Genomic DNA, 12224 nt, shown 5'->3' on the forward strand with positions numbered 1-12224 from the left:
ACTTTTTCCTTTGGGAAGGTACCATCTGTGCAGTCTGCAATTTTGTTGAAGAAAGATGTTGAATCTATTTAATATTTCTTGAAAAATAATTGATTTCTGTGCATTTTTTTTCACACTGCATCAAATTAAGGTTGATTACGTCGATTAAGCATCATGGGGTGGAGCGTGAGGGGTGGTTCCCTATTTTTTATTTATTTATTTTTGTTGTTGCTGGGAGTTGGAACCCTATTAGTTAGGTTGCTTAATATTTATGCTAAGTACTCTTTAAAATACCAGAATAGGGAGGATGGTGTAGGTTTAAGTTTATTAGATTGATCAGTATTGCTGAACTATGAAATATTTTTTTTTGCATACAGGTATAACAGAATAGCTTTAGTGTAGTTGTTGTTTTAAACTTGAGTATGAACTTATACAAAATGCAGCAAGATATTTAAAAAACAGTTTTGTTGATTAAAAAAACACTATAACGGATTCATATCGGTATCGGCAGATATCCAAATTTATGATATCGGTATCGGACATAAAAAGGTGGTATCGTGCCATCTCTAATCACAACACAAGGTACCATACAGAGAGAAAATCTTCCTGCAGGTGGCGGTGTTGTCATGTCCCACCCAATGAATGTATAAAAGATGGACAACACGACAGCTCCCCAAAAATGAAGCCAAAACGTCTCTATCGCCCCCTGGTGTCTGGCTGCAGTATATACGTCATAAACCCCGCCTCCCCCACGTTAGCGGATGGGACTGGGGTCAGACTAAAATAAATTTATTCTCCTCAGATAATTTTTTTCCAAAGGTTCTTTCTTTTGTTATCAATAGTTCTCATCACGCTTATTGATGTTCAAGGGGTCTCCTCTCCCATAAGTTTGATTCTAATTCCTACCGCGGTGATGTTAAATTGGGGTGAAACGTCATCATAACAGCTTTGACTGGCAGCTGCAGTCACGGAGAAACTTGCGTATCTCTGTTCGGGAATAGCAGATAGAACGTAGGCTCTGAGAGGAGGGCCAGCGTTTACGCTACGAAAACACGACCGAGTGTTTTAACCTGACAGCCTGAGGTGTTCTTCAGTAAACTGGAGTACCCGACAGAAGGACCCAAGGCCCTGCTGCACTTTTTCGGTAAGTTAAACGTGTTTGTCAGCTAATCCGTAACTACCGTCCTTAGCTCGGTCCTGAGACCTAGCTAGCTAAGATGAGGACTCGGCTGTCAGGGTTCGTTTAGCTAATCTGTGCAGGTGAATGAATTTACACCGACTAAAGAAATCAAGAGAAACGCTCCGGGCTACTCAGTCACTAATTACTGTTACTGTACTTTTATTACAAGTATTATACTGTAAAAGCAACAGGCTGCATCCTGCTTCAGCTCCTGTGCAGAGCTGATTATTAAATATGTGCAAACAACAGCATGTTTTCAGTCTCTTGCCACATCTGTAAAGACAATAACGTAAAAAAAAAAAAGCTTGTACCTTGTAGCTCTTCATTAATCAGGAACTATGGATTAAAGTACTGTAGTGTACTGTAATACTGAAAAAAATGTAAGAGAACAACTTCAGATCCTGAGTGTGTGAGGACAGAAGAATCAGCTTTATTTCAATTTTGAGGGATAAAATTTATATTTGAGTTTGATGGTTCTGTTCTCTTTGTGATTACAGGAGCTGCCCTCAGATTCAGACCTCAGCACCACCCAGTGACAGCAGACAGATCATCCAACATGTTCACATGTTAACTGCAAAATGAACTGATGAAAACAATACAAAGGTTAAAGTACCACATGTGCTGTAGTGAAAGCTGCAGCTGTTTTATTGATAAAGTTAAAGACAAAAAAACAAAAGGATTAATCACCCATGTAACTGTGTCACTATATATCAGCATTAACAGGACCTCAGTTTTTATCTCAGACCTGCACAGCTTCCGTTTTAAACACTTGATGTACTCAGCTGTATAAAGAGCACGTTTGAGTTTCTCTAACACAATTAAATAAAACCTGATGAAGGTCAAAGGTCACAGTTTTCACAGTTTTTTGCAGATAGTGTGTTATTTACCATAAAGTGATTCAGAGTTATTCATACCAGAGTAACCAGAGAGGATCATATCTTTTTAAATATATAACTTTCTACAGGACTGAATATAATACCTTTGTGTAAAAGTCCGGAGCCTCTGGGGAGTATCCGAGTATTTATAACATTACACAAACCAAAGGTCTCCATCACAGTGTTCATGAAATGCTGGGTTTATCCATCTCCTGGGGCAGGCCTACGGAGGAGTGCTGAAGATTTCCCTGTGAGGGAGCTGCTGGTGAAGATCATGAGTCCTGTTTGAGCAATGCGATGAGCTTCAGTGTTCCTGGTGTTTCTTAAATGATGCCTCTTTCAGTGGGTCAACAGAACTTCTGGCACAGGACAGCTGTGATGAAAGAAAGGGAAGAAGTTTCTCCAAACCTCTGGACCCAGGAAACCCAGCTTGGTCCTGATGGTCTCCCTCACTAGTTTCTCTCCAGGGTGAATGTAGCTGTTATACATAATATGGATTATTATTAAATGAAAGGAACAAATTAGACTACACTACTGAAACCTTCTGCTGCTGTTTTTAAAGTTTCCATGTTACCAGGCTGTAGAGATTTAAACAGTTTTAGATCCATTACACTCACAGTCTTAAATGTTAAAATCTCAAAGGACAGCATTATATTTTTGATATTAACAGTAACTCTGGGCTTCTGAGTGTGTAGCCGATCTCATCGCTGTCTAAAAATGGATTAAAAAAAACATAAGAAGTGCTGAATCCTTCAACAACACAGACTATTAGGGTAGCAGCTGTCTGTGTGAAGCACTTGCTGCAGGGTTGCGCCATGAATGTATTCAGCTGCCAACAAAAAGCAGGACTCAGTGCGGGCAACTGCCATGAGTCTGACGATGTTGGGGTGAGACAGTCTCCTAATAAAACAGAAACATCTCCGAATAAAAAACAAAAAAAATCACGTTTCACCACTATCGCTAGCTAGAATGAATTAGCCAGACAAAAATAGTACTGATTTGGTTTCGTACAAAACTAGCTTTCCTTCTCTGATATGTAACTTTCACAACATAACCGCAACTTAATATAACACAACTGTAGCAAAAATATGAACAAAATTTAAACTTACCTTATGTCGTTAGGAGCCTGAACTGCAGTAAAACTCCGGTGAGGTCAATGACCTTACGCTCTCCCACTGTCACACGTTGATGACGTATTTGGAAATCAATTCGGGTGGGACATGACAACACCGCCACCTGCAGGAAGATTTTCTCTCTGGTACCTTGTGTTCTGATACCTGACAACTTTTTTTTTTGAGAACTGAGACCTGACAGTTTTTTTTTTTGAGAACTGAGACCTGACAATTTTTTTTCTGATACCTGACAAGTTTTTTTTTTTGAGAACTGAGACCTGACAATTTTTTTTCTGATACCTGACAATTTTTTTTTTGAGAACTGAGACCTGACAATTTTTTTTCTGATACCTGACAAGTTTTTTTTTTGAGAACTGAGACCTGACAATTTTTTGTCTGATACCTGACAACTTTTTTGTTTTTGAGAAATGAGGCCTGACAATTTTTTTTCTGATACCTGACAATTTTTTTTTTTGAGAACTGAGACCTGACAATTTTTTGTCTGATACCTGACAACTTTTTTTTTTTTTGAGAAATGAGACCTGACAATTTTTTGTCTGATACCTGACAATTTTTTTTGAGAACTGAGATCTGACAACTTTTTGTCTGATACCTGACAACTTTTTTCTTGAGACCTGACGATGTCCTAAAATGTACACCGTACTTCAGTCAAAATTTCATATATGCGCAGAACTTCCACATCCACCATAGTAACATGAAGCAAATATTTAAGCACAGTTTAAAGTACATATAACTCTTCCATATTGTCATGCACACTGTTCCTGTGTTACTTCTTGAGCAATCGTGGCTCAAGATTGGGAGTTCGCCTTGTAATCGGAAGGTTGCCGGTTCGAGCCCCGGCTTGGACAGTCTCGGTCGTTGTGTCCTTGGGCAAGACACTTCACCCGTTGCCTACTGGTGGTGGTCAGAGGGCCCGGTGGCGCCAGTGTCCGGCAACCTTGCCTCTGTCAGTGCGCCAGGGTGGCTGTGTAGCTTGCCATCACCAGTGTGTGAATGGGTGAATGACTGAACGTGTAAAGCGCTTTGGGGTCCTTAGGGACTAGTAAAGCGCTATACAAATACAGGCCATTTACCATTTTACCATTTACTTTACAGCCATGGTTGCCCTCCATTCCAGGGACTGTTGAAGGTAATACATGATTGCTTTTATGACAACATTCTTTGTGCACAACAAACATTAAGAACATTCCAAATTAAATTTTGGCCTTTGCTATATCTATAATATGCTTTGTCTTTTTCCTTATTAGCATATTAATTTATCAGTAAATTTTGTCTCTTTCTAAAAATAGGTTGGCTTGGTGGGGATTTTCAACTGTCAGACTGATTACTAGCTAATTGTGAGAAAATACTAATAAATATAGAGACTTGCATTCTTGAAGGCAGAAACTACTTTTTTTTGTGCAGAGCTCCCGTCGATCTATTTAACATCATTAATAGGCCTGATCAAGTAGTGACCAAGACCTCTGCTGAGCTTCCTGCATGGTGCCATACACAAAAATTCGAATCACATTTATATTCTTTATTGAAAACAATAATTGATTTAATGGCCTTCAAGACAAAACTCTTAAGGAGTAATTGATACTCTTGCTAAAAATCAAACCTATTTTTTGTCATTATTAATTTATAGACAATATTTTATATAAGCTAATAATCATTAATGACTAATCTGTAAGCATATTTAATAATGATTTTAGCAACTGTGTTTCCTAGAACACATTCCTAATAAAAGAACTTCAACATATTCTACTCTATTAACAAACAAATTATATATATTAATAAAATTGTTATTATTATTTTGGTTATCATCATCATCATTATTATTATTATCATCATTATTATTATTATTATTATTATTGTTGTTGTTGTTGTTGTTGTCCAGTGGTGAAGGTCCTGGGTTTCAGTATACTGACTGGCTGATGTCTTTCTGTGTGGAGTTTGCATAGTTTTCCTGGGCTTGTGAGGTTTCTTTCTGGGTGTTCCAACTTCCTCAAATTGTCTAAAGACTCCTGTATTTGACATAGATGTGAGTGTGAATAGCTGTCTGTCTCTTTGTGTTAGCCCTGCCATAGACTGGCAAACAACTGAGGGTGTCCTCTGCCTTTCACCCTATTACAGCTGTGATAGATCCAAAATTCCTGTCACTCCAAACTGAGTGAGCAATGAAGAAAGTGGATGGATATAAGAGCTGATTTACAGGAACAGCTGTAAAAACTTACAGGCCCTTATTGTGTTGGTCTCAGTAAACAGTCGAAGACATTTTTTAGTAAACATTTTTAGGAAACCGGACACATGTGTTATAGCTGATATTCCTAATTTAAAAAAAAAAAGATTACAACAGCAACAACAGTTATTCCATGTACCAATGAGAGTGGCCCATTGTTTTGGCTACACTTTTTTTTTGCTACAGAGAAGAAGCTATAAAACACGTCCCTCTAAGAAGCATGCATGCCAAAGGCAAGGCTCTGAGATGACAACAGTCACATTTGTTTTCCTAACACTGTTCATTTGGGTGTTGTCATGTGAGACATGGCGCAACCTGGACCTGCATGAGCATTATGAAGAAACAAAGGCCTTTGCAGCATTGTGTAAAAATGTTGCCATTCATGACAATGACAGCACAAAACTAATACAGACATGTTACAGGTGAGTAAATTACAACCTGACTGGTGATCTGTGTGTACATGGTTAGCCGGTGTGGTTTTCCCAGAAATTTGGGAGTCTAAATACCATAAATGATAATATGTTTTGATTTCAAATATGTTACAATTTCAAGTCATTAGTATATTACTGTAATTATAGGCAAAGTAACAGGCTCAGTGCTGTGTTATGATACTTTTTTTAGTTTTGCATTTCATATTTAAAAATGGTTTACCATAATTTTATCCTTCCATCTTATTTAAATGAAATTAAGTCATTTTTATGTGCCTACAAATAATGAATAAATGGAAATTCAAGCAATTTGACTGTAAATAAGTGTAATGAATTCATGAAGACTTCTAAAATGCTATTTAAAAATGTTTATAATTCTTTTCTCATTTTTTTAGGACTTCTGAAATTACTGTTGGCTCTAATAATATTTTCACACAAGAGAGGATCAAAACAGACTATACAGTTTTTGTGGATCTGCCTTTGAACTGCATGGTCTCCAATGGGTGTGTACACCTGCTTCAAGAATATAAGTACACTGTGAATGAAGATAAGGGAAGCAAGCATGTACATAAATGTAGAATTCTACAGTTCTTGGTATATTTGCTGTCCAAGACCAACTGTGTTCCCCACATGACACAGGTAACTGCCGGATTTATGATAGAAAAATAAAATGAATCCTACTGTATAAAAAATGAGATGTGAATTTAGAGCACTGAAACATTTTTGCTCATGCCAATTCAATACAAATTGTAATCCTATGTATTATCTGTAATTAGCCTTCATCCAGATATATTCTAATCATTAAAGGATACATTTAAATTACAGAAATACCAGCCCATCTGTTCTTCTGAGATCTCTGGCACATTGAACCCACATTATTACTCTTGTCCTGGTGTACCACCAGAAAAAAAATGGATTGTATATGCATCTGTAATGTGTACTTTAAGGGCAAACTCATTCTCGTTCCTGTATATAAAGACCCCAAATTCCACAGTGTGTTAATATTTTAATGTTGCTGACAACAAAATGAGCCAAGAATCCTTTGAAAAACTGAAGAGCTTATGTCAAGATTAGCTGCAATAAGATATGTGTGCAATTAATATGTCAAATTGTGTGTTTTGAGATTTTCGTTTTGTCCATCTCCATTTGTTTTGTCTATGATGACGATCCAATAACAGATTATTTTTTTTATTTCATCAGCAGATGTCATCCAAGGTCTATTCAACACACTACCCAAAAGAAGTGTTTCTAACACCAGCAGGTAATAAACAAATAAATACACAAGTTCTTTAATACCGTGCCTGAACAGTTGTATAAAAAAGCGTAACTTTCTTTTCATACAGATGGCGTCAGAGTTACTGTTTACATGGGCAAAATTGTGCAGCCAACAGATTCCAGTAAATGGGTGGGCAAAATTTTTCAGGCAGCTCTGTTGCTGTTTGCAATGCACATGACAAGAATAGAAATGTCATCAAACAGAGACAGCCTGCATCATAACTGCAACTTTTCTGCATCAGTCAACATCTACCAGCCATCTCAGTGGTATATAATACTTGCATGCTTGACCTGTGTAGTGGGGAGAACTTTTCATGTATTAATTATCTTCAAGGCAGCTCATCCTGTCATGAAATTGTTTTTTTCAACACGCTATCGATTAAATGCCCAACTTGTTGCTGTGTTGCTCATCTGGCTGACCTTTAGTATTTTTCTCCTCAATAATAACATGAAACACATGTCAAAAGACCTACTTATTGAGGGAACTGATGGATCAGCACTGAGATCCTGGGGTGTGTTAAGGCAGATAGAACTATTAGCTACTTTGTGCTGTGTGTTAGTTTCCCTTTCAAGTTTGCGACAATCCATCCTAACAAAAGTCAGTTTCTTGAGTGTCCTTTTTCATGTGCAACTGGTCACCTGCCACCAGAATTCTAGGATTCCAACAAAGTATCTCTTAATTGTCAAGATCAATAGGTTAATATGAAGGTCATTTTCAAGCATCCATCTCTCTCCACTACAGCTGTCATATGAAATGTGAAAACAAAATGAACATTTGTATTAATGCAGATCAAAGATGTATAATAAAAGCATCCATCTGTGTCCTCTTGTACGCCATTTTCCTGTTCTTTTTTTTTGCCTGTTTGCTCCTTGTGGAAAGAAACATTACTCAGAAGAGTGCGTAGAGCACGTCCCATTAATATTGGTCCAAGAAGTATTGCTTTTATGTTTTTTTAAACACAATTCCATTTTTTTTCACATGAATACAAATATTGTTGTTTGTATATAAACAAAGCACCATCATCAGATAAGAAAAAAGCACAATTTGATGCCAGAAACAATAATAAACAGATAGAATATCTGGCCAGTTAAAAATGAAATACTGATTAGATTACATAATCAAATGTACTTCAGAATATCACACATAATATAGAGTTAATATTAAACCAATATACCATGAAGTATTGTTTAGATTCTCAAAGAACATTTTAATTGCTTGTCTTTTACAAGTCAAATAGCAGAAGTAGAGATAGAAGTAGTTTCAGTGATGCAAAATAACAAAATAATCTTTTGAGAATGGGGAAAGTGCTCACAATCGATGGAGACATTTCTCTGATGATTGAAGAAAAACTATAAAGGTCAGCTCCGAGCACACAACTACTTCAGTGAAGGGGAGGGCAGCTCATGATGAGTATGATCACTTTGATTTTATTCACTCTGCTGGCAAGGATAAAGTCTGACAACCATACATGCAGACTGATTGGACAGACAGGATTCATGGAGTTTTCTAAAGAAGGTGATTTAATTATAGGAGGACTTTTCTCTATGTCTAGTACAAGGACACTTATAGATAATAACTACCAAGCACTTCCATACACATACTGCACAAAGTAAGTGAATATGATTAAAATAAATAAATAACAGCTGTATGTTATGCTAGTAGAATACTTCATGTCTTTCTGATATAGTGCATTATGATAATGTGAAATATTTTTTTTATGTGTATAGCATCAACAGTTGACACTTTCTTTACAGACGGAATGACAGGGAACTGAAATTTGCCAGGACAATGATTTTTACTGTGGAGGAGATCAATAGAGATGCTATACTGCTTCCTGGAGTGAGTCTGAGTTATAGGGTGTATAATGGCTGCGGGAGTGAAAACCTAATACGGGCAGCTGTAGAGGCTATAAGTGGAGAGAATTCAAAAAGCTGCAGTGATCAGGTCCAGGCTCTAGTTGGCCATTCTTCATCAGGAGTAAGTGGAGACATAAACTTCATATTAAGTTCACTATCAGTTCCACAGGTGAGCAGAAATGACTGGGAGGGATAACTTTTGAATACTGTTTATTGAGTTTGTCTATCTTTAAAACATAAAAAGGATTGTTGTGTTTGCTTTTTTTTTTTTGAAGGTGAGTCACCTTTCAACCTGTGCTTGCTTAAGTGACAGAAGACTTTACCCCACCTTCTTCAGAACAGTGCCAAGTGACCGCTACCAAATCAGTGGTCTAGCACAGCTTATGAAATATTTTGACTGGCGCTGGGTGGGAGTTATTTATTCAATAGGCATGTACTCAGAGGATGGTACAGCTGACTTTGTTAAGGAAGCAAAGAAAGAAGGCATATGTATTGAATACAGTCTGCCCTACTCACAAACAAGCAAAAAACTTTTCAGTATTATTCTAGACACACTACTGGAGTCCTCATCAAATGTGGTCCTCTTGTTTATGTCCTTGTCTTATGCCAAATCATTCCTGTCAGAAATTGAAACTTATAAAATAACTGGAAAGCAGTGGATTGGCACAGAGTCATGGATAATGCAACCAGACCTGGCTTCTGCTGACAGAAAGCACATTTTACATGGGGCAATGGGCTTTGCGCTCCCTCAGGCATCCATACCAGGTCTTGGAGAATTCTTACTTGGTTTGAAGCCTTCTGATGAGCCACAGAGTGCATTAATTAAAGCTTTCTGGGAGGAATTCTTTGACTGCAGCTACTCTCCATCAAACACTTCTACTATGTGTACTGGTGCAGAGGACCTGCGAACAGTCTCAAATGATTACACAGATGTGGCATATTTCAGGGAAGAGAATAATGTATATAAAGCGGTGTATTCAGTAGCATATTCCCTACACACTCTACTGCAATGTCAGAATGGCTCAAATCCTACAACAGGGAAGCTTTGTGTGAACAAAAATGAGGTTCAACCTAAGTTGGTAAGTCCTAATATATCGAAATTATTTGATCTTTGTCTCTAATCATTAAATTTATTGTTGTTTTCTGTTTGTTTTCTGTTAAATTCGGACTATTTAATGATTTTATATATGACAAAATGTGCTAATTGTCTTTCTGTAGGTGCTCGAACACATTAAGTATGTGAACTTCACAACTAAGAATGGGGTCAGGATTTTATTTGATGAATATGGGCAATCAGTTGCCCTCTATGACTTAGTAAACTGGCAGATGAAAGAGGACGGCTCTGCTGAAATTAGTATTATTGGTCAATATGATGCCTCTTTTCCAAAGGAGGAAAGATTCAGACTAAAAGAAGATGTCATCATAGTTTGGGGAGGAAACAGTAGTGAGGTAATTTCCCTCAACACTATGGACATTTCATAGATTTAAAAATAATCTTTTCTTCACAGCAGTTTTAGAAACATTTTAATGTTATTAAGAAAACATATTTTGTGTTTCAGTATTGAGTTTTAACATGTTGAATTTTGCCGAATCAGGTTCCCAGGTCTGTCTGCAGAGAACCATGTCTGCCAGGGACTCGAAAGGCTATAAACAAGAATAAGCCTGTTTGCTGCTTTGACTGCTTTAAATGCCCCGAGGGAACAATTAGTAATCAGACAAGTGAGTAAGGATACCTATTTAAAATCAGTTCTAGTGTCCTGAATGAATATATATCAAAAACATTTAAATATTTGAACCACCGAATGTTTCAATTGATTATATATCTTGGATATACTATACTTATATTTTCTGTCATTTACATCTGTCACAGATTCTCCTGACTGTTTGCTCTGTCCACCTGAATTTTGGCCAAATGAAAACAGAGACAAGTGTCTTCCAAAACCTACTGAATACCTTTCCTACAAAGAGATCATGGGGGCACTTTTAACTGCATTTAGTTGTATTGGTGTGTTTTTAGCACTAATGATATCAGCAATATTTTTGACTCATAAAGAGACTCCTGTTGTAAGAGCAAACAACTCTGAGCTGAGCTTCCTGCTGTTATTCTCACTGAAACTGTGTTTCCTGTGTTCTCTGACGTTCATCGGGCGTCCCTCCGAGTGGTCCTGCATGCTACGACACACAGCATTTGGCATTACCTTCGTTCTCTGTATCTCTTGCGTTCTGGGGAAAACAATAGTGGTTTTAATGGCCTTCAGAGCTACACTTCCAAGCAGTAATGTCATGAAGTGGTTTGGGCCTGTACAACAGAGGCTCACTGTTCTGATATTTACTCTGATTCAGGTTATGATATGTATACTTTGGCTAACAATAAACCCCCCATTCCCAAACATGAACATTGACTACTATAAAGAAAAGATCATCTTAGAGTGTGCTCTGGGTTCAGCTGTTGGATTCTGGGCTGTCCTGGGTTATATTGGACTTCTTGCTATCTTGTGTTTTATACTTGCTTTTCTTGCTAGAAAACTGCCAGATAGCTTTAATGAGGCCAAACTGATCACTTTCAGTATGCTGATATTCTGTGCAGTATGGATCACATTTATCCCTGCATATGTCAGCTCTCCAGGGAAATTCACTGTAGCTGTGGAAATATTTGCCATTCTGGCATCAAGTTTTGGTTTGTTGGTGTGCATTTTTGTTCCAAAATGTTATATAATCATATTTAGGCCAGAACAAAATTCTAAAAAGCATTTGATGGGAAAAATACCACTAAGAACGATGTAATTTGTAATTTATTTGGTCCTGGTGTATGAATCATAGAAATAATTTCACTGTATCTGTGTAGTCTGTTTTAATTTTTTTAGCTGTGAGATGCTGAATAAACTGAAAACATAGATTAAAGGTTTTTTTTCCTCTTTTCTGTTTATCCGGGAGGCTGTTGAGTAAAGGAATATAAAATTCGAACTTAACTACTACATATATTTGACACAAGCTTCATTTGTAATATGTTTCAAACCTTCTTTGATACATTTTCACACAGAGTGTGTGAATGTGTGTGTGAATGGGTGAATGACTGAATATAGTGTAAAGCGCTTTGGGGTCCTTAGGGAATAACTAAAGCACTATACAAATACAGGCCATTTACCATTTACCAGAGAAGCTTTTTCCAATGTTCTTTCTTTTTTTTCATTATGTTCTTTTTCAGTGAGAATGTAATAATTTAGATGGTTTAGCGGTTTGTTTTCTTTAGCTATTTGTTACCCTTTGTTTATTGGC

General features: G+C 37.1%; 2 protein-coding genes across 2 annotated transcripts; both read left to right on the forward strand.

Annotated features, from left to right (window-relative positions):
- The first annotated feature begins 7182 nt into the window (after positions 1-7182).
- LOC146559867 (uncharacterized) lies at positions 7183-7797 on the forward strand. Its single transcript, XM_085244354.1, has one exon. The coding sequence runs from the start codon at positions 7183-7185 to the stop codon at positions 7795-7797; it is 615 nt and encodes a 204-aa protein (XP_085100480.1).
- Positions 7798-8495: 698 nt separating this feature from the next.
- LOC146559868 (extracellular calcium-sensing receptor-like) lies at positions 8496-11732 on the forward strand. The gene is made up of 6 exons (XM_085243632.1): positions 8496-8701; positions 8847-9117; positions 9224-10027; positions 10167-10397; positions 10544-10667; positions 10819-11732. The coding sequence occupies exons 1-6, from the start codon at positions 8496-8498 to the stop codon at positions 11730-11732; spliced, it is 2550 nt and encodes an 849-aa protein (XP_085099758.1).
- Positions 11733-12224: the final 492 nt, after the last annotated feature.

Source organism: Mchenga conophoros, linkage group LG14, assembly GCF_057382185.1.
Source record: "Mchenga conophoros isolate Kocher_MC1m ecotype Shallow Benthic linkage group LG14, M_conophoros_male_GT1.1, whole genome shotgun sequence".
Classification (NCBI taxonomy): Eukaryota; Metazoa; Chordata; class Actinopteri; order Cichliformes; family Cichlidae; genus Mchenga; species Mchenga conophoros.